The sequence below is a fragment of the Bos grunniens genome, chromosome 29 (assembly GCF_055505025.1).
Source record: "Bos grunniens cultivar Pamir isolate PY7600 chromosome 29, Bosgru_T2T1.0, whole genome shotgun sequence".
In the NCBI taxonomy this organism is placed as follows: domain Eukaryota; kingdom Metazoa; phylum Chordata; class Mammalia; order Artiodactyla; family Bovidae; genus Bos; species Bos grunniens.
Window position 1 is genome coordinate 25,048,467 of NC_141193.1, and position 22,949 is coordinate 25,071,415.

A 22,949-nucleotide genomic window follows, 5' to 3' on the forward strand; every position below is an offset into this window, starting at 1 on the left:
AAAGATAAAATAAATTACAGGATCCAGACTTTACAAGCAGGGAGGGATTTGGGTTTTTATATAATTCCCACTTTTTTTTAGAAAAAATAAATATATGCTATAGGCAGAATGCACCTATAATCACTTACATCACTGATTTTTAACCTTAAGTTTAGGAGTCCTACAGTTCCTTGAAAGTGACTCAGAGACCATGCAGGAATAGTAAAAAGTAGAAACATGGCTGGCAGGCACAGCTTCATGCTATTTACTTTGACCTCTGCAAGCAGTGCAGTGCTGCTTCTATCTGCTTTATTTATTAAGGATTCTACTCCAAAGAGGAAAAAAATGATTTGAAGATCTTTAAATAGTGTTGGCTCATTTTCTACTTTTCCTTACGCTGAAGTCCAGTATCTTGGTTTTAGGTTCAAGTGAAAGAGGAGAGTGAAAAAGTTGGCTTAAAGCTCAACATTCAGAAAATGAAGATCATGGCATCTGATCTCACCACTTCAGGGGAAATAGATGGAGAAACAGTGGAAACAGTGTCAGACTTTATTTTTCTGGGCTCCAAAACCACTGCAGATGGTGATTGCAGCCATGAAATTAAAAGATGCTTACTCCTTGGAAGGAAAGTTATGACCAACCTAGATAGCATATTCAAAAGCAGAGACATTACTTTGCCAACAAAGGTCCGTCTAGTCAAGGCTATGGTTTTTCCAGTGGTCATGTATGGATGTGAGAGTTGGACTGTGAAGAAAGCTGAGCGCCGAAGAATTGATGCTTTTGAACTGTGGTGTTGGAGAAGACTCTTGAGAGTCCCTTGGACTGCAAGGAGATCCAACCAGTCCATTCTGAAGGAGATCATTCTAAAGGAGATCAGCCCTGGATGTTCTTTGGAAGGAATGATGCAAAAGCTCAAACTCCAGTACTTTGGCCACCTCATGTGAAGAGTTGACTCACTGGAAAAGACTCTGATGGTGGGAAGGATTGGGGGCAGGAGGAGAAGGGGACAACAGAGGATGAGATGGCTGGATGGCATTGCCGACTCGATCGACTGAGTTTGAGTGAACTCCAGGAGTTGGTGATGGACAAGGAGGCCTGGCGTGCTCCAATTCATGGGGTGGCAAAGAGTTGGACACGACTGAGCAACTGAACTGAACTGAACTGAAATGAATGGGACTTACATATAAGCAACTGTTATGACGTAGAAAAAGCTGTTCAAAATTCATGCCTCTGACCCTTAAGCACACTTAAGCGATTTCACAACTGCATTACTCTCTACAACACAGTATGTCTTGCAATAAACTGAGACTGAAGTCGCTCAGTCGTGTCCAACTCTTTATGACCCCATGGACTGTAGCCTACCAGGCTCCTCTGTCCATGGGGTTTCCCAGGCAAGTGTACTGGAGTGGGTTGCCATTTCCTTCTCCAGGGGATCTTCTCGACCCAGGGATCAAACCCAGGTCTCCCGCATTGCAGGCAGCACTTTACTGTCTGAGCCACCAGGGAAGCATTGTCTTGCAGTAACTGCATGTCAAAACAGTGGCCAGAATTATCAGCATCAGTAACAGCAGAAAAATAATAAAGTAATAGAGAGATACCAGTTCAGTCAACATGTATAAATCTTTATTAGCATCCTAGTGAGACAATGAATAGATTCCAGGGTTTACAGTCTTAATTAAGCCTCTTAAGGCCATTTTTCTAAACAAGTTGCAGAAGGGAACCTATGTGCTATGTGTCTGTGAGATGCATTATCCAATTTCAGTTGATATTCTGACACAATTATGGGGGTAGAGATCCAAAAAACTGAAGTCCTAGATTTTAATTATGTCTGTTCATGAGTATTCTTAATTCCTATATTCTAATGCTCATACGAAAAACCTGGTGATGAGTCTAAATCTCAGTACTGGAAGACATTAGAAGTGAAAGGTATATAGTTAACACTTCAATACCACTTCTATGTGCCAGGTACTGTTTTAAGACCTTGACATGTATGTACTCACTTAATGTAATCCACAACACACTGTGGGGTCCATATCATCCCCATTTTACAGGTGAGGAGTCTGAGGCATAGAGAAGTTTAGTTAACTTGCTCAAAGTTATAGAGCTAGTAAATAGCAGAGTCAGAATTCAAGCCCAGGCAATCTGGCTTCAGAGTGCTGATAAACATTATGCTATATTTTGAAACTCAGTCCTATACTCTCATAAAATGGAAGGAAATTGATATCTGGAAGGACAAGGGAGCTTGTCCATAGTATTAAATATCAGTGAACGGTTGAACTATGACTCTACAACCAAGACAGGCCCCAACCGATCTTGCCAAGATTTTTCTTTTCTTTTCTTTTCCTCCTGTAGCTTCCTCTACTTCGAATGATGGAAATGCCCTCACCCTCAAGGATGACTCAGAAGTAAACAGAGCAGTACCAAATGCAAGAAAGGCTTCCTGCTTCAAAGCCTTTCACTCTCTCCATAGGCCTGGGGTGGACACCAGGCTTCTGTAAGTTTAAAAACCACACGGGTGATTCTCACACAAGAGATCAACCTATAACCCGCTGACTATTGAGCAAATTTTACTTTGTTCCCTATGTCGTCAGCAACAACTTATAATATTCAACTGCTACTGCTAAGTCACTTCAGTCATGTCTGACTCTGTGCGACCCCAGAGACGGCAGCCCACCAGGCTCCCCCGTCCCTGGGATTCTCCAGGCAAGAACACTGGAGTGGGTTGCCATTTCCTTCTCCAATGCGTGAAAGTGAAAAGTGAAAGTGAAGTCGCTCAGTCGTGTCCGAGTCTTACCGACCCCATGGACTGCAGCCTACCAGGCTTCTCCACCCATGGGATTTTCCAGGCAAGAGTACTGGAGTGGGGTACCATTGCCTTCTCCGAATATTCAACTACTGAACATTTTTTTCTCTAGGCACAGACATACCCATACACACATTTTGCTTATGTATCCAGAGACTATTTATTTCTGGAGTGAATCATAAGAAATTGGTAACAAACTCATTTGAAATGCCAGCTCAGCTGCTTACTGTGTGACTAAAGCCACAATCTGAGCAAACTATAAAATAAAGTAAGAGCAGTAATGGGATATGAATACATGTAAATTAGCTAGAATATATTGCTGATTCCCTGAAAAAACATGGCATCTGTAATTATTATTAAGGGATAAGAGACCAACATAATAGTGTCATCAGCCAGGAAATGACATAATCAAAATAATATCATAGGATAATTATTCTATTAGCTCTGTTTAATATAAAAGAAATCAGCAAGAAGGAAACAGGAACCTTCTTACACTGCTGGTGAGAGTATAAATTAGTACAACTCAAAAATATATATTTTAAAAAACACCTTTTATGAATTCCCTGGTAGACCAGTGGTTAGGACTCTGTGCTTCCACTGCAGAGGGTAAGCACTGAATCCCTGGTCTGGGAACTAATTTCCTGAATGCCTCAAGGCACAGCCAAAATTAAAGAAAAATTTTACTTAACATAAATAGAAACAACTTTTGACCCAGTAATTCTAGTTTATCCTACTGGGTAGAGAAATACATAGAGATTTTTACATTACAATGTTCTCTGTAGCATTATTTATAATCACCAAAAAATAAACAAACAAAAAATTAAATGTCTACCAATAGAAGATACTCATCCAATGGAGTATTATTAAGAAGCTGTTCAAGAAATATAAGTATTTAGATCTCTATGTGCTGTTAACAATGATCTTCAAAATGATAATATAAATTCATCAATAACTTAAACACAGAATTGCCATATGTTCTGGCAATTCCACTTCTGGGGACATCCCTAAAGGAACTGAAAAGAGGTGTTCAAACAAATACTTGTACATACATGCTCATAGCAGGACTACTCACAAGACCAAAAAGATGCAACCCAAATGTATAGCAACTGATAAACAGATAAATAAAATGTGGCATATCCACACCACAGAACATTATTCAGCCATAAACAGGAGGGGTGCACTGATACACACTACAATGTGGACGAACCCTGAAAACACTGCGCTAAGTGAAGAAGGCCAGGCACAAAGGCCACATGCTATGTACTTCCATTAAAGGCAGGTCCACAGAACAGGCCGGTGACTGCCAGGGCCTTGGGCAGAGGGGAAAAAGGGGAGTGACTGCTTAAGGGATGGTGGGTTTCCTTCGGGGGTAGGAAAATGTTCTGGAACTAGACGGTGGTGATGGCTGCACAGCACTGTGAAAGTGCTGACCGTCACTAATGTAAATTTATGTACATGTATGTTAGCACAATAGGAAAAAAAAGGGATAAAAATATCAAGTGCAAAATCAAGTGCAGAACCAGTTTCCCCAATATGACTCCTAAAGCAACTACTCTTTTAATGGTTCCCTCAGTGTTTCTCCAGATTTAGTCTATGCACACACTGTTTGTTTACATATATATAGTATGGACATTTGCAGGATCATATACACATATGTATATATTTCTCCAAAGTATTTTAGCAGCTATTTTAAAAAATCCAAATGGAGCAAAGTACAACTCTAGGATGATCATCAATGCCTGTCATGATGGGGCACTAGTAAAATGTCAAAATGAGCTTCAGTTCAGTTCAGTTCAGTCTCTCAGTCGTGTCCGACTCTTTGCAACCCCATGAATCGCAGCACGCCAGGCCTCCCAGTCCATCACCAACTCCTGGAGTTCACTCAAACTCATGTCCATCAAGTCGTTGACGCCATCCAGCTATCTCATCCTCTGTCATCCCCTTCTCCTCCTGCCCCCAATCCCTTCCAGCATCAGGATCTTTTCCAATGAATCAACTCTTCACATGAGGTGGCCAAAGTATTGGAGTTTCAGCTTTAGCATCAGTCCTTCCAAAGAACACCCAGGACTGATCTCCTTTAGAATGGACTGGTTGGATCTCCTTGCAGTCCAAGGGACTCTCAAGTCTTCAACACCACAGTTCAAAAGCATCAATTCTTCGGCGCTCAGCTTTCTTCACAGTCCAACTCTCACATCCATACATGACCACTGGAAAAACCATAGCCTTGACTAGACGGACCTTTGTTGACAAAGTAATGTCTCTGCTTTTCAATATGCTATCTAGGTTGGTCATAACTTTCCTTCCTAGGAGTAAGCGTCTTTTAATTTCATGGCTGCAATCACCATCTGCAGCTTACAATAATTATTAATGTGCTTTTCCATATCATAGACGGTATCTGAGATGTTAGTAACATTAAATCACTTCATATAATAGTAATTAAATTGTTATCAGGACTATGCAATCAAAATTAACAAGGGGAACATAAAAGTTACCCCAAAATAGTACTCATTCATTCAAAACTCCTTACTTGGTGGCCAGCACCAAACACCATATATCTACTCCAAGGATTGTAGTCTTTCAATTATCTGAAACAATTGTTACTGATGGTTAATGAGACACACAGGAAGAAACAATTTCCTCAGGTCCTAAATGGCCCCATAACCTCTAGGGTCCATGTACTAAGCAGTCTCTCCTGGAGAGATTTGGAAGGGTTAAGAGGTCCCTTAAGAACTTCAGTACCTAGAAAGGACAGGCACAAGAGAATACTCAGCTCCCCAAAGGATCCTACAAAATGATCATTAAGGCAACTATTGTACTCTTTCCAGAGAAGGAAAATAAATGCTTTGTATCCTACAGGGATCAAGAGACTTGCCACAACTACTATATCCAATGTTTATAACCTATAGGTACAATTTCAACTTTTCTGATCCACTGTGGTTCTTAGTACATTCAGGCGTGTGAAATCATATGTCTCATTATTTCACTTGGAAAATATGGTTAAGAATACTGGAGACCTGCGTAAGGAAAGGCAAAGGAAAGCTAAGCAACTATAACATATTACAACCTGACTGACCATAGCTATAACCTGGTTTCTGAGACTAAACATTCTCTAGTTCAATGGTCTTCCAGTTTTTTTGATGATGTATCCCTGATAATAAAGTAATTTTAATCCCCAATCATATTTATATTCACCTACATATATATGTGTCTATACTAATATATTACATACATTGTTAAATAGATGCAAATCTTTTGAGTTAAAAAGAAGAAATAAAAATTACTTTTTAACATTTTAAATTTCATTTGTTAATGATATAAATTCTCTTTTTGTTCCTGTTAAAATTCACTTTAACAATATATTTTTAGTGAAATCAATGTGAATTCAATTTTTTAAAAAATTTTTTAATTCAAAAGATTTGCATCTATTTAACAATGTATGTAATATACATAGGGTTTGGTGCTTGCCACCAAGTAAGGAGTTGCTATATATAGCACTTCATTATATACCAAGAGGTATATATTAATTCCCATTTTACAGATAATAAGATTGAACTTTGAGAAGTTATATAATCTGGCAAATGGCAAAACTAGTATGCAAAGCCTAATCTGTCTAACTCTAAAAACAGTGTTGTTAACCAATGTATTATGAAAAAGGAAGCATTTAGAGAAAATAATTAATACTAAGGTGTGAGTCAGATACCAAGAATAAATCTTTCCAACCAATACAAATGTTATCTGCTTATCTCTTATTAACATCATTAGTTGTAATCTCTCTATGACTTAAGGTAAGTCCCTTAATTTATATGAATCTTAGTTTCCCTAATATGTAAACTGAGGGACTTGGACTAAGTGATCTTCAAGATGCCTTCAGCATTAAAATTCTAGGACTCCAGGCAGAACACAGAGACTTTTTAGGGCAGTGAAATACTGGTTGATACTATAATGGTAAATACATGTTTGATTTGTCCACATTCATAGAATACACAGAGAAGAGTGAATCCTAATGCAAACTATGGACTTTAGATGATAATCATGTGTCCACGGAGGTCTGTCAATTGTACTACTCAAGTAGGGGATGTTGACAATGCAGAGCCTATGCATGTACAAGGCAGGAGGTACACAGAAAAAAACCTCTGTACCTTCTGTCCAACAGCACCCTGAACCTGAAACTGCCCTAAAATAACGTACAGAAAAACTGACTCAAATACAGAGGCGAACAAGGCACAAATCTTTGAAGCAGAATAGCCAGACCTTTGCTGATCTCCACATTAGGCAGGTTGAAGATGTCAAGGTCCATCATCCCTCCTTTAGTCCCTTCTGAGAAGTCTAAAAGGACCAGTTTGTCTGCAATGCCCTGGACAGTGCAAAAAGAAAAAGAACAGTATTACACTGAACATGCTCAGTTACTCAGTTGAAATTTATTCAGAGATGACAGCTAAAGAGTGTGTGTGTGTGTGTCTACTCAGGTCCTCAGTTGTGTCCAACTCTTTGTGATGCCATGGACTGTAGCCCACCAGGCTTCTCTGTCCATGGAATTTTTCAGGTAAGAATACTGGAACAAGTTGCCATTTCCTACTCTAGGGGATCTTCCTGACCTTGAGCTGTTGCATCTCCCGCATTGGCAGGCAGATTCCTTGCCACTGCACCACCTGGGAAGCCCACAGAAAAACACACATAGGCCTTACGACTCTCTCATGAAGGAAGTAACACAGCAGCAACAAAAGGGGTATGCAAGCAGGAAAGCAGTATCATGCACTTGAATGATGTGATCCTTTGACTTAACCAAAAACCGTGTTCTGAAGGAGATCAGCCCTGGGATTTTTTTTTTTTTTTTTTTTCAGTGTTTCTTTTGCTGTCTCGTATACAGGGTTATCGTTACCATCTTTCTAAATTCCATATATATGCGTTAGTATACTGTATTGGTGTTTTTCCTTCTGGCTTACTTCACTCTGTATAATAGGCTCCAGTTTCATCCACCTCATTAGAACTGATTCAAATGTATTCTTTTTAATGGCTGAGTAATACTCCATTGTGTATATGTACCACAGCTTTCTTATCCATTCATCTGCTGATGGACATCTAGGTTGCTTCCATGTCCTGGCTATTATAAACAGTGCTGCGATGTACATTGGGGTACACGTGTCTCTTTCCCTTCTGGTTTCCTCAGTGTGTATGCCCAGCAGTGGGATTGCTGGATCATAAGGCAGTTCTATTTCCAGTTTTTTAAGGAATCTCCACACTGTTCTCCATAGTGGCTGTACTAGTTTGCATTCCCACCAACAGTGTAAGAGGGTTCCCTTTTCTCCACACCCTCTCCAGCATTTATTATTTGTAGACTTTTGGATCGCAGCCATCTGGGATTTCTTTGGAGGGAATGATGCTGAAGCTGAAACTCCAGTACTCTGGCCACCTCATGCGAAGAGCTGACTCACTGGAAAAGACTCTGATGCTGGGAGGGATTGGGGGCAGGAGGAGAAGGGGATGACAGAGGATGAGATGGCTGGATGGCATCACTGACTCGATGGACATGAGTCTGAGTGAACTCCGGGAGTTGGTGATGGACAGGGAGGCCTGGCATGCTGCAATTCATGGGGTCACAAAGAGTCGGACATGACTGAGCGACTGAACTGAACTGAACTGAAAAGGGTTTAAATAGAAAGTCTCAAATTGCAGGTTTCTTTGGATGGGATAATGAGTAATAAAGATGACACAGTACACTCAATATATTTGCTGTTGTTTTTGAGTTTGTTTTCATAACTTCCCATTCTAAAGAATCTAGAGTGTTTTTTTGGTCTATTTTAGCACCATTGGTCATTTAGCATTTGGTTATTTTAGCACCATTTGGTCATTTCTAGCATGAAAGTCAACATTAATGCCAAGTTTCTCTAAAGAAAACAGATAATAGACATAGAGCTAAAACAGAACCAATTATCATGCAGTTTTCTCTCCCAGAGATCTCATGGAAACTACTCCACATGCAGTAGACAGCTCCCTGGGAGCCATGGTGGGCTGACTGTTCATGACGGCACAGAAACTCCTGAGAGTCAATTTACCTTTGTGAGAGTTCTTTTTCCAAAAAGTAAAGGACCTGGGCATCTCTCCTAACTTAGAGCTTCTCAACCTTTAAGAAAGAGGTCATCATTTAATACATCAGTGAAGCACACTGATCATGAGGGATACTTTTAAACTGCAGATCTGGAACAGGGCCTGAGATTAGGCATTTCTAATAAGATCTCAGATGATGCCAACGCCACACATTGGGTAGTAAGGATCTAGAATACAGGATCCATAAACAGAATGCCAGCCTCAAACCCTGGCTCCTTTTATTAACAGTATGATTTGGGGCAAATTGGGTAACCTCCCTATGCCCTGGTTTCTCCACTTGTCAAACGACAGTAATGACAGTACCTAAGCCATAAGGTTGTTGCAAAAATGAATCAAGTGTTTAGGTGAGTGCCTGGTACCTAGCAAACATTTAGTAAAGGTGAGTTATTGCTGTGACCATCATTACAACGACTGCCATTATTATGACTACTACTGCACTAGTGGAATATTGTTGCACTATTTGAATACTGTACCTCGTATCAAAATATTAACTTTTTTTCCTTTTGTTTTGCTTTTTTTGGGCCGCATGGGCATGTGGGATCTTTGTTCCCCAACCAAGGATCAAACTCATACCTCTGCATTGGAAGTGCAGAGTCTTAACCACTGGCATGCCAGGGAATTCCTCAGAATACTAATGTTTAAAAGGAAAAACAGAAAAAAACTTTCCATCTAGACAGTTCACAGACAAATACTGACAGTGAGACTTCTAACCATTTAATATGACTTTAAGGGGCCTTCTTGTGCTGTGCTGTGCTGTCCTGAGTCGCTCAGTCATGTCCAGTTCTTTGCAATCCCATGGACTGCAGCCTGCCAGGCTCCTCTGTCCATGGGGATTCTCCAGGCAAGAATACTAGAGTGGGTTGCCATGCCCTCCTCCAGGGATCTTCCCCATGCAGGGATCGGACCCAGGTCTCTTGCATTGCAGGTGGATTCTTTACCATCTGAGCCACCAGGTAAGCCCAAGAATAGGGTAGCCTATCCCTTCTCCAGGGGATCTTCCTGACCCAGGAATCAAACCAGAGTCTCCTGCATTGCAGGAGGATTCTTTATCAGCTGAGCTACCAGAGAAGCCCACTTACTACACTTACCAAATGCAAATAAAATCGATAAAACTCTTAAACACTTACCAAATGCAAATAAAATCAATAAAACAGTACTCAACTCAGTACTGTTGTTGCTGCTGCTAACTCGCCTCAGTCATGTCCAACTCTGTGTGACCCCATAGACGGCAGCCCACCAGGCTCCCCCATCCCTGGGATTCTCCAGGCAAGAACACTGGAGTGGGTTGCCATTTCCTTCTCCAATGCGTGAAAGTGAAGTCGCTTAATCGTGTCCGACTCTTAGAGACCCCATGGACTGCAGCCCACCAGGCTCCTTCGTCCATGGGATTTTCCAGGCAAGAGTACTGGAGTAGGGTGCCACTGCCTTTTCCGACACTTAGCAAAAGCAAGTAAAATCGATAAAACTCAGTACTGTTAGGGATACCAAAATGAGGTTGATGTGTACATTGTTATTAGCAGCATAAATTACTTCTGCCTGTCTGAAGAGCAATCTAGCAATATATAGTAAGTGCCATAAGAACTATTCATGCCCTCTGATTCACAGTACTACTTCTGAGATTCTGTACACCTAAAAGAAAATTCAGACAAGAAAATAAGCAACTTCTAAGGCAATGTTTATAGAAATACTCTATTTAGTAACAAAAGATCTGCAAACATTTCAAATTCCAATTAAGAAGAGGAGTGCATTCAAATGGAGGATGGAGGAAATGAAACTATAATGTGCTACAAGTTAGCATATATTGTCCTGAATAGTCAGCTTTTAAAATCTTCTAGTGCCCTGGATACAATTTCACTCTTTGCTTAAGTAGAACCTACCTCCAAGACATAAGTGAATCTTAAATAGAAAGAGACGAATTTACATGTCAATCAATCAAATTTTAATAGAACAGAAACTCAAATACCAGCTACCAAACAAATACATCAAGGGAGAGCCAGTCTATTTTGGGCTACATTGCTCAAATGCCACAGACATGCTATTACCACGACACTGGGGATACTGGGCTGGGGAGGGTCTTTTCAACTTCCCTGGAGGGAGATTTAAGCCTTTCTAAACATAATTTATATAGAAAAGATCCAGTAAAAAAGGATTGATGAAAAAATAGACAAATTTCAGACCACTGTAAAATATCAAATCAGGAACTATGATCCTAAAAGAAAGTGGAGTAATTACACTTTCAAGAAAAGGCAATTTAAGAAAATGTTAATGTTGGAAAGAGCTAAATTAAGTATTATATTAAATAGAGTTTAATTAAAGCAGCATGACTCAGAAAACACAAAAGCATTTGTGACTAAGTCAGATGAGTGTCAACCTGAGGTTCCCTTGGATTAGGATGATGAGCCCATTGTTCAAACCAGGTTTTCAAAGCCTAGTCCACGTCTAACTACTAATTATGAAACAACATTACTAATGAGAGCTTTCAGCTGTTTTTTTGTCAACTTACTAAATATATTTTAAGGCAAAATGAGGTTTTCCCACATGACAAAATGAAGCTATTATTTCTTGTGTGTTAAAACAGAAACTGCCTAAAAGTGTAGCAATATGACGTGTATTTATAACCACTATGCTTACGTACTTTGGCTGAAATTGCTAGTGTGCAGGCAATTCCCAGTTCTCCACCTCCAACCACGGTAATTTTATTGACTGTTTTATTCTCACGATTTGCCCAGTTCTTTGAATTTATATCTGAGACACCTAAAAAGAAAAGCAGATTATCATAATTTAAAAATAATATCAAAAGTCTTTTTAGCATTTAAAATAAACCCAAACTTTAATAACTTGGACAGAAAAGATGGTACTAGGCATTCCATACAGGCATTCAAAAATATTTTTGAACAAATGAAACGCAAGGAAGACAGGAATCTCATATTAAATACTTTACGCAGAGGCTACCACTTTAAAAAGAAAAGGTCTTTCTAAGCTTGAAAAAAATAAGATTTCCTAATTTTGAAAAACATTGTGACTCTTCCTGCTCTAGTCTACAATGCAAAAAAATGTTTAAAACTTACTAAATTGTTGCAAGCATGGTTATTTTCCTTTGTCTTCAATGAAAAACAATGAGAATCACAGATTCTCTGGTCCAATATACTGAACGAGGCAAAAAGCTACGTACACATATAATGAAAAAGGTTTGGGATCATTAATATATATCAAGTGGTTTTGAACAAAACAAACTATTTTATCTGTCAGAATAAAAGTAATCTTTTACATTTTAAGAAGCCATATTCATTGGAACTATATGGTAAACCTTATGATAAATATATAGGAATTTTTTGATCCAACACAATTATGTATATACACAAGTATGTATTTATTTACAGAAATCAAATAGCAGAGAATAAAGGATATTAGTGAGAAACTGTAAACTCATAACGCTATTATTAACAGAAATACAAACCTTCAGTGATTTTTGCAATATAGGCTAGCAAGTCTACCTGCCGTGCCTCGTCAGATGATGAAAGAGAACACAGGGGAAGTTCGTCTTGAAATTTGGCAATCATTTCTTTAATTAATCCAACAATGACAGATTTAGGCTACAGAACACACAAAGGGAAAAGTTATGCAGAGATTTTGCTAAGGAATACCACCTTATTAATCTATACACTGTCAGAGTTAGCCGAAAGAATATTAATGCTCTCATTTTTTGAAAACCCATACAAACCCATACAAAAATTACATAGTACTTTTAACTGGAAAACTTAATTCTTTTAAATTAAAAAATACAGGGAGAAGTGTTAAAACATCTCCAAAAATTGCAACAACAGTATAAATGTGTTTAGTAGTAGAGTACCTGTATGTGGGAACAGTCTTGTCTATCTGCCCTCCTAAAATTTTTTTATTTTTAAATAACTGCAGATTTACAGAAAAGCTGGCAAAAGAATAGTACAAAGAATTTTCATATGTTCTCCACTCAGATTGCTCAAATTTTAACATTTTATCTCATGTGCTTTCTCAGTGCCTTTTCCTCTATTTTCTGAACCAACTGAGAATAAACTGAAGATACAACACGCCTTCACCCCAAATACTTTAGCATTTATTTCCCAAATGAAAAAACAAAACACTGTCCTATACAGCCACTATCAAATAAGAAAATTACTGCTCATAAAATACTTATCTAATCCATTACTGCTTATTTGAACTGGTAAAACAACCTTAATGAAATGCACTTAACCTCTCTGAGGTTCAGTATTATTAGTAATATAATGTGAATAATAAATTCCAATAAATATGAGAAACAAATGAGCTAATGTATGCAAATTGTTTTGAGTGTAAAATATATGTTTATTATTATTATAAGGAATACTTAAAGTGGTTTGCTCATTTTAAAAATTGCTTAATTCTTCGATCTGAGTTTCACTCTTTATAAAGACAAAGAAGCCATTAGAATAAAAACACTTAAATACTTTTAAAGACCAAGCAGATAATATAATATGTGAAGTTGTCAAGTGTAAGAAAATTTGGGGAGATGGTCACTGTGGCAAATTGGAAAGAGTACATGTACAGTCACTTAAATTTATATTAAGAACATAACAAAACAAAGCAAAACAAAACCTCTTTGCTGTTCAAACAAAATTCCGTAGGCCTACTGCTGCACACTGACTCTCTTGGGGAAAATGTCTGCAATCCTTAGCCTAAGTGACCTCCAGATTCCTTCTAGCTCCAAAACACTATACAATCATATTAATACTATACAATTTAAACTGCATGTGGGACTTAATGCAGTACTTTTTAAATCATAACTCATACTTTTTTGAAGTGAAATATAGCTGATTTACAATGTGGTGTTAGTTTCAGGTATACAGCAGAGTGAATGAGATATAGATATACAGATAGATTATAGACATAAGTATATCTATCTATCTAGTCTCTTCCAGATGCCTTTCATTATAGCTTATTACAAGATATTGAAATATAGGGCTTTCCTGGTGGCTCAGTGGTAAAGAATCTGCCTGCCGATGCAGGAGACACAGATTCGAGCCCTGATCTGCTAACACCCCACATGCCATGGAGCAACTGAGCACATGCGTTACAACTGTTAAGCCTGTGCTCTAGAGCCCGGGAGCTGCAAGTACTAGCCACGTTACACAACTACCGAAGTCCGTGCGCTCTCGCGCCTGTGCTGCGTGCGCACCAGGAGAAGGTGCCGCAACGAGAAGCTCGGGCCCTGCAGCTAGAGAGTACCGCTGTATTAAGGAAGACCCAGCACAGCCAAAAATGAATAAATAAATAAACATTAAAAAAAGGATATTGAATATAGTTCTCTGTGCTATCCCGTAGATCTTTTTAACCTATTTTTATTTTTTGGCCACACAGCACTATATGTAGGATCTTAATTCCCTGACCCTGCATTGGAAGCGCAGAGTCTTAACCACCGGACCACCAGGGAAGTCTCTATGTATTTTATATATAGTAGTGTGTATCTGTTCATCCCAAACCCCTAATTTATCCCTCCATTCCCCCTAAATGTAACTCTTCTAAATAGGGCCATTTAAATAATGTAAGACTAGTTTTGGCTTATAATAAAGAGGTTCAGAAGAGTAAAGTGAAATTAACACTGTCTGAACTGAAACCAAGCACAACCTTGACTAGATTTTAGAACTACCTCTGAGTATTTATTAAACAAACTATGAGAAGAGATGCCAAAGTAAACCAGAAAGATGAAATAGGGAATATAAGTTCACACAACAGGGCACAGATGTAAAAAAAAAAAAAAAGTTTTTTGTTTAAAAGAGTAAAAATGGATGAAGGAGATAGGCAATTCAAAAATGAAGAAACATACATGATAAATAAATACATGATAAGATTCCAATTTCTCAAGTAACCAAAAAACTAAGCATTAAGGTTAAGACATCAATTTTGTTCTTCCAACTAACAAATTTTTATCATGCCCTAGGGAAAACCACTAGACCATTCAGGTATGACCTCAATCAAATCCCTTACGATTATACAGTGGAAGTGACAAATAGATTCAAGGAATCAGATCTAATAGACAGAGTGCCTGAAGAACTATGGATGGGGGTTCATGACACTGCACAGGAGGCAATTATCAAGACCATCCCCAAGAAAAAGAAACACAAAAGGCAAAATGGTTCTCTGAGGAGGCCTTACAAATAGCTGAGAAAAGAAGAGAAGCCAAAGGCAAAGGAAAGATATAAGCATCTGAATTCAGAGCTCCAAAGAATAGCAAGAAGAGATAAGAAAGCCTTCCTCAATGATCAATGCAAAGAAATAAAGGAAAAAAATAGAATGGGAAAAACTAGACATAAGAAAGACTATCTCTTCAAGAAAATGAGAGATAACAAGAGAATATTTCATGCAAAGATGGGCACAATAAAGGACAGAAATGGTATGGACCTAACAGAAGCAGAAGATATTAAGAAGAGAGGGCAAGAATACACAGAACTGTACAAAAAAGATCTTCATGACCCACAATACCACGATGGTGTGATCACTCACCTAGAGCCAGCCAGACAACCTGGAATGCAAAGTCAAATGGGCCTTAGGAAGCATCACTACGAACAAAGCTAGTGGAGGTGATGCAATTCCAGTTGAGCTATTTCAAATCCTAAAAGATGATGCTGTGAAAGTACTGCACTCAATATGCCAGCAAATTTGGAAAACTCAGCAGTGGCCACAGGACTGGAAAAGGTCAGTTTTCATTCCAATCCCAAAGAAAGGCAATGCCAGAGAATGCTCAAACTACCCCATAACTGCACTCATCTCACACACTAGCAAAGTAATGTTCAAAATTCTCCAAGCCAGGCTTCAACAGTACATAAAACGAGAACTTCCAGACATTCAAGCTGGATTTAGAAAAGGCAGAGGAACCAGGGATCAGATTGCCAACATCCGTTGGATCATCAAAAAAGCAAGAGAGTTCCGGGAAAACATCTACTTCTGCTTTATTGACTAGGCCAAAACCTTTGATTGTGTGGATCAAAACAAACTGAAAAATTCTTAAAGAGATGGGAATACCAGACCACCTTACCTACCTCCAGAGAAGTCTATATGCAGGTCAAGAGGCAAGTTACAACTGGACATGGAAAAACAGACTGGTTCCAAATCAAGGCTGTATATTGTCACCCTGCTTATTTAACTTATATGCAGAGTACATCATGAGAAATGCCAGGCTGGATGAAGCAGAATCTGGAACCAAGATTACCGGGAGAAATATCAATAACCTCAGATACGCAGATGACACCACCCTTATGGCAGAAAGTAAAGAAGAACTAAAGAGCCTCTTGATGAATGTAAAAGAGAAGATAGAAAAAGCTGGCCTAAAACTCAACATTCAGAAAACTAATATCATGGCATCTGGTCCCATCACTTCATGGCAAAGAGATGGGGAAACAATGGAAACAGTGAGAGACTTTATTTTGGGGGGGTCCCAAATCACTCCAGATGGTGATTGCAGCCAAGAAATTAAAAGACGCTTGCTGCTTGGAAGAAAAGCTATGACCAACCTAGACGGCATATTAAAAAGCAGAGACATTACTTTGCCAACAAAGGTCCATCTAGTCAAGGCTATGGTTTTTCCAGTAGCCATGTATGGATGTGAGAGTTGGACCATAAAGAAAGCTGAGTGCCAAGAACTGATGCTTTTGAACTGTGGTGTTGGAGAAGACTCTTGAAAGTCACTTGGACTGCAAGGAGATCCAAGTCCATCCTAAAGGAAATCAGTCCTGAATATTCATTGGAAGGACTGATGTTGAAGCTGAAACTCCAATACTTTGGCCACCTGATGCAAAGAACTGACTCATTGGAAAAGACCCTGATGCTGGGAAAGACTGAAGGCAGGAGGAGAAGGGGCCGATAGAGGATAAGATGGTTTGGATGGCATCACCGACTCAAGGGACACGAGTGTGAGCAAGCTCCAGGAGTTGGTGATAGACAGGGAAGCCTGGCATGCTGCAGTCCATGGGGTTGCAAAGGGGCAGACACAACTGAGCAACTGAACTGAACTGAATTCATCACATTTAACTGGTAATTTTATTATTTAAATCACCAAGCAACACAAATAATCTACAAGTTCATCAAGTAAACTCCCCATCTAAACTCCACTACTGACAATTTGGTGTGAATCTTTTCCTTTTCTTACTCTTTTTCTTCCTTCTTTTTAGAAGTTTTCTTTCTATGAAAAATACAGAAAACCGTAAAACAAAGTGAAATGCATCCACAGTTGCACACCCTTTTACAGTACATATACAAAATAAGAAATGATAATTCTACCACCACCCTATACTTCAACCTCACTCCTCTCTGATATCCCTGTCCTACAACTTTCTCAGTATATACAAATATATTATAAATTCTTTTCATAAAAGTTTTACTTACAAAACTGAGAGCATATTCTGTATCCATAATAAATAGTAATAATAATAAATGAACCATAGGGATAAGCCAAAGCTTGTTTTGTTTTAAAGATAATGCCTTCTTTTACAGCACCCTTTAGAGCAAGGGTGCTATAAACCAGATACCCTCCTTCGCTGATTTCTATAAATGGCAGAATCACAGATTGTGTCTACTTCTTGGAAGCCAATTTAGGAAAATATAAGAATAGCCTTCAAAACATTTTAAAACTTTGATCCAATAATTCCATTCCTAGAGATTTATCATTAGAAAATTATTAAAGATTTATAAGATATACAAACATTTTATATTTACAAATATTTATATTTAAGGATGCTCATCATTAAATTTCTAACAAAGCAATCTACAAATATATCATGCAATATCCTAATGCTGGATCATCAGGCAACCATTTAAAAACCATGTGTTTTGAAAATACTGTCTAATATGGAAAAACGCTCAATATAATGATAGATGAAATATGTAGAATGCGTAATCTGAGGGTTTCTTTTTGTTTTGTGTTTTAAACCTAGGCCATATTTTTTTATTTTTTTACTTTGATTTATCTATTTATTTGGCTGTGTCCCATGGCACGCAGGATTAGTGCCCTGAAACTGTGCTCCCTGCAGTGGAAGCTTGGAGTCTTACCCACCGGACTCCAGGGAAGTCCTTGTGAGGGCTTATAAAAGATATAAACTAGTTTCATGAATCATCGGGGTGAATTTTTAAAACTTAACACTCAGTTAAAACAAGGCATGTAATAGAAGATTATACACAATATGATTAAATTTACATAAAGGTTAAAAACAGGCAAAGCTACAAATAAATATACCTATTACACAAGAATCTTTACAAGGGAGGAACTAGGAAATAATGCCTCAATATTTTGCTAATAGTTCTTCATTTGCTTTATCAAACAGCAAACTACTGTAAAAAGACAGGGAGTAAACAATGGTTGGCTCCCAGACTTGGAGAGAGCAGATTCAAGCAGGCTGCTGTCACCAGGGTGCTGGGACTTGGGTGACCCCCAGGGAGTTCAATTTCAAATTATTTTTCAAGACCAAAAGAAGAATATCACTGAAAGAAAATTCAGTAACTTATTTGTACCATCAGTATCAAAGATAAACATTCAGAAAAATAAAAATTTTCAAAAGAAAATCCAAATTGATCTTACATGGCTCCAGTTTTGGAGATAGGGCAAGTATATTCTGCCTTGAGCATCCACATGCTTTCCAACTAAGATTCCCATATTTGCAGTTGGTTTTAAGAAGCAAATGGGGGGAGCAAAAGGGTGAGAATCCAAAATCCACAAACGAATAGGTATGTTATATGTATTACCTATTTGAGACAAAACAAACACATCTTCAAACAATAATGAAAAGCACACATGTTACATTTACGGTATAGCTACGTGGCATTTTAAGACACAAGTCTAGTCAAATATATAGGTAAAGGCTTTATGTAAACTGAGGCCTATTTCCCGATATTCATCCACATTCACGTCGGAAATACGTTTCCATTAAAGGACCAGCATAACATTTGAGGAAAATTAATCAAGACAATGGCCAGCTTATTCAATTCAATCCAGTAAATATTTATAGGACCTATTATACTAGGAGTATGGGATACAACTTTTTCTCTATGTAACATTCTTTGCTCCACCCAAGTTATTTGTCTACAAGTCTATTTCCCCTTTAACACTAAAAATGTCTAGAGGCGACTATATATTATTCATTTCCATGTTCCCTACTACAGTGCCTAACACATTGGATGCTCAATAAAAGTTTCTTATATAAATAAATAATGAATGAATGAATAAATGAAAGATGAATTTGAGACTAGCCCTCAAGGTGCTCATTAATTAAAGATACTGTAATATACAAGCTGGGTTAGATACACAAAACTCAGAGCTGAAAATAACCATAACAGTCACCTTGTTCAGTGGCTCTTAAATTTTAGTGCACAGAGATAGGAATCAAAGTGAAAGCTCCTCCATGTACATGTACCATGTAACATGCTATATAACCATGTACATCATGCCTCATTTCAGTTCAGTTCAGTCATTCAGTCGTGTCTGACTCTTTGCAACCCCATGGACTGCAGGACGCCAGGCCTCCCTGTCCATCCCCAACTCCCGGAGCTTACTCAAACTCATGTCCATTGAGTCATCCAACCATCTCATCCTCTGTCATCCCCTTCTTCTCCTGCCTTCAGTCTCTGCCAGCATCATCATCTTTTCTAGTGAATCGGTTCTTCATGTCAGGTGTGAGAGCCAAAATCTCTGATTGCTTTGGTTTAGAGGAAGCCCAAAGCTAAACTCAAGTGCAAAAACTAACCTTAAACTAGAAATCTGATCAATTACCTTAACCCTTCCATTGGATCTCCCGATATTTGTTCCTGCTTTCATAGTCTTACTGCATATGTTTTTCAGTGTATTTCAAACACGGCTGCTCAGGAGCAAGAATGCCTAGGTTCAAATCCTAGTTCCACACATTACTAGTTATAGGATTTTAGGCAAGTTACTTAATTCCTCTGTGCCTCAATTCCTTCCTATACAAAAAAGAGTAATAAAAGCTCCTACTTCATAGGACTGTTATGGATAAAATCAACTAAGGTACATAAAATGCTTAGAATAGTACATGACATGGTAAGTACCATGTTGTGCTCAGTTGCTAAGTCATGCCTGACTCTGCGACCACATGGACTACAGTCCGCCAGGCTTTTCTGTCCATGGGATCCCAGGTAAGAATACTGAAGTGGGTTACCATTTCCTTTTCCAGGAGATCCTCCCAACCCAGAGATTAAACCCGCAATTCCTGCATTGGCAGGAGGATTCTTTACCACCAAGCCACATGGGAAGGACAGTAAGTACCATGATGGTTTGGCAATTTTTTAAATTTTCTTCAAACCCATTTTGGAAATAAGCAAGGTATAAATAAAAAGTTGTCTCCTCTACTGAAGAAATCTTTTCTCACTAAGGAAATCCTCTATTTTTTTTCATCTTGCTTCCTTCTCCCCTAAGCACAATGATACTCAGCTCTGCCTGTGTATTAGAAACTCTTTAGGAACTCTGAAATATACCAATACCCAGTCCTTGCCCCCCAAGTTTATGATTCAATGGGACCAGGTCTGGACAACATTTTTTAAAAGCTTCCCATGTAATTCTAAAGGACTCAAAGTCAGTACATAATAGTAATGTCCTGGTACGATTTTTACTATTTTATATCAGCAGTTCTCAGAACCATATTCCTCTTCTAACTTTATTGAAGTATTTTAAAATTTTGTTTTTATTTGGGTATAACTGACATATAACACATTTGTTTCAGGTATACAACATAATGATTCAATATTTCTATATACTGCAAAATAATCACCACAATAAGTCTAGTTACACCAGACACCATACACAGCACCTAAGTACTTACAGTATGGGAACAGACACAGCTGTTGGTCCAAACTTAACTTTATGATTATAAAGTCATGTGATCACAGCACCACAAAATGACTGACAAGTACTGAGACACATCGTCACATTCCTCCAGAATTCACTCTAACATTATATACTCTAGACCAGTGTTTTTCAAAGGCTGGTCACAATCAATAGCTTGTGAAATTAATTTAGTGGACTGCAAACAATAAAATTTTTAAATGGAATCAAACAGAAAAATACAATGGCAGGTAGTATGGAATGTTAGTTATATACATATATAACTATGCATACAAAAGTATTTCTTATTGTGGATCACAATCAAACATTTACAAGCCACTCTTTAGGCCATGCAATTTTTTTGTTTTGGAGTGGTAGTCCCAATCTCAATGTAGCCATTTTCTAATGTTAATCGCTACCCTTTAAAGAAAAGGAGACTAATGTCTACTGAAGTTATCTTCCTGGTTGATCAAGGTTCTGCTGCCTCCATCAATGCCCCTCCCCAGCAGTATTTATGCATTTTAATATCACACTCATGACAAAGCACGTGTGAGCCTGATTCCCATGGCATCTGGTCCTGTCACTTCATGGCAAATAGATGGGGAAACAGTGGAAACAGTGACAGACTTTATTATTTAGGGCTCCAAAATCACTGCAGATGGTTGACTGCAGCCACGAAATTAAGACACTTGCTCCTTGGAAGAAAAGTTATGACCAACCTAGACAGCATATTAAAAAGCAGAGACATTACTTTGCCAACAAAGGTCCATTTAGTCAAAGTTACGGTTTTTCCAGTAGTCATGTATGGATGTGAGAGTTGTACTATAAAGAAAGCTGAGCACTGAAGAATTGATGCTTTTGAACTATGGTGTTGGAGAAGACTCTTGAGAGTCCCTTGGTCTGCAAGGAGATCCAACCAGTCCATCCTAAAGGAAATCAGTCCTGAATATTCATTGGAAGGACTGATGCTGAAGCTGAACCTCCAATACTTTGGCCACCTGATGCGAAAAGCTGACTCATTTGAAAAGACCCTGATGCTGGGAAAGATTGAAGGCGGGAGGAGAAGGGGATGACAGGGGATGAGATGGCTGGATGGCATCACCAACTCAATGGACATGAGTTTGAGTAAACTCTGGGAGTTGGTGATGGACAGGGAGGCCTGGCGTGCTGTAGTCCATGGGGTTGCAGAGTCGGACATGACTTAGCAACTGAACTGAACTGAACTTGTAAGATTTCACTACTGGTATTCTCTCTGCCCTTCTTCCTTCTTTCTCATTCCTTTTTGTCAGCAAATGCCCTGCCTCCTAGCCTGCCCATTTACTTTCAGTAATTCATTACCGAAGATTCAGAACTCCTGGTAAAGTCGTTGGATTAAAAGTAATTATATCATAAGAAAATAATTTGAGTTAGCTGTAAATAAAGTTCAGATGGGTATGATACACATCTCTAAAGAATGGGTGAATGAAGAAAAAGTGTATCACAACCTTGACACAATCTGGAGGGATAAGAAATAATCCAAAAAATTTCTGCAGGTATATATTAGGAAATAGCAACAGAAGATTTACCTGCAGATTAGGACTGGGTAATGGGAGGTTAGATATAAGCTTAACCTCATCTTTTCTCAACTGTTTGAATTTTTTTAGCATAAACATGTATTTTCAAAAATTTTATTTGATAAGACTTGGCCTCTATTTTAAAATTTTTTATTTATTTATTTTTGGCTGTGCTGGGTCTTTCTTGCTGCACAGCTTTTCTCTAATTGCTGTGAGCAGTTGCAGTGCACGGGCTTCTCATTGAGGTGGCTTCTCTTAGAGCACGGGCTCTAAAGCACTTGGTCTTCAATAGTTGTGGTACATGGGCTCAGTAGTTCCCAGGCTCTACAGCACAGGCTCAACAGTTGTAGGGCATGGGCTTAGCTGTCCTCAGCATGTGGGATCTTCCCTGAGGAGACAACAAACCCGTGTCTCCTGCACTGGCAGGTGGATTCTTGACCACTGAGCTACCAAGGAAGCCCAGTATGTATTATTACATTAATAAAACTAGTAACCAGAAGAGAGCAACAAAGGCAAGAAATAATAATGGGCACTTACTATGTGCCAGGAACTGTAAAAGCCAAGAGCTTTATTTAAGAGCAGCATATTTAATCCTCAAAATTCTAGAGTTAAGCTCTACCATTGGCCCACTTTACAGACGAGAAAGATAATACACTCTGACCTCCTCCTATCA

At 38.5% G+C, this 22,949-nt stretch overlaps 1 protein-coding gene across 9 annotated transcripts in view; it reads right to left on the minus strand.

Moving 5' to 3' along the window:
• Positions 1 to 22,949, minus strand: part of UEVLD (UEV and lactate/malate dehyrogenase domains) — a 54,937-nt gene that overhangs the window by 15,233 nt on the left and 16,755 nt on the right. For 4 of the 9 annotated variants that reach the window (XR_015157984.1, XM_086385134.1, XM_086385127.1 and 1 more), the window contains 4 exons: positions 18,471 to 18,634; positions 12,345 to 12,480; positions 11,523 to 11,641; positions 7,034 to 7,136 (listed from right to left, as the gene is read on the minus strand). Coding sequence is in view for 8 of the 9 variants with exons in the window: in XM_086385134.1 (XP_086241260.1) it covers positions 7,034 to 7,136; positions 11,523 to 11,641; positions 12,345 to 12,480; positions 18,471 to 18,634 (522 nt within the window). In the remaining variant the exon portion in view is untranslated. Of the gene's footprint in view, positions 1 to 7,033; positions 7,137 to 11,522; positions 11,642 to 11,955; positions 12,075 to 12,344; positions 12,481 to 18,470; positions 18,635 to 22,949 lie in introns of those variants that run through there. The other 5 variants (XM_086385130.1, XM_086385131.1, XM_086385129.1 and 2 more) reach the window with 4 other exon arrangements.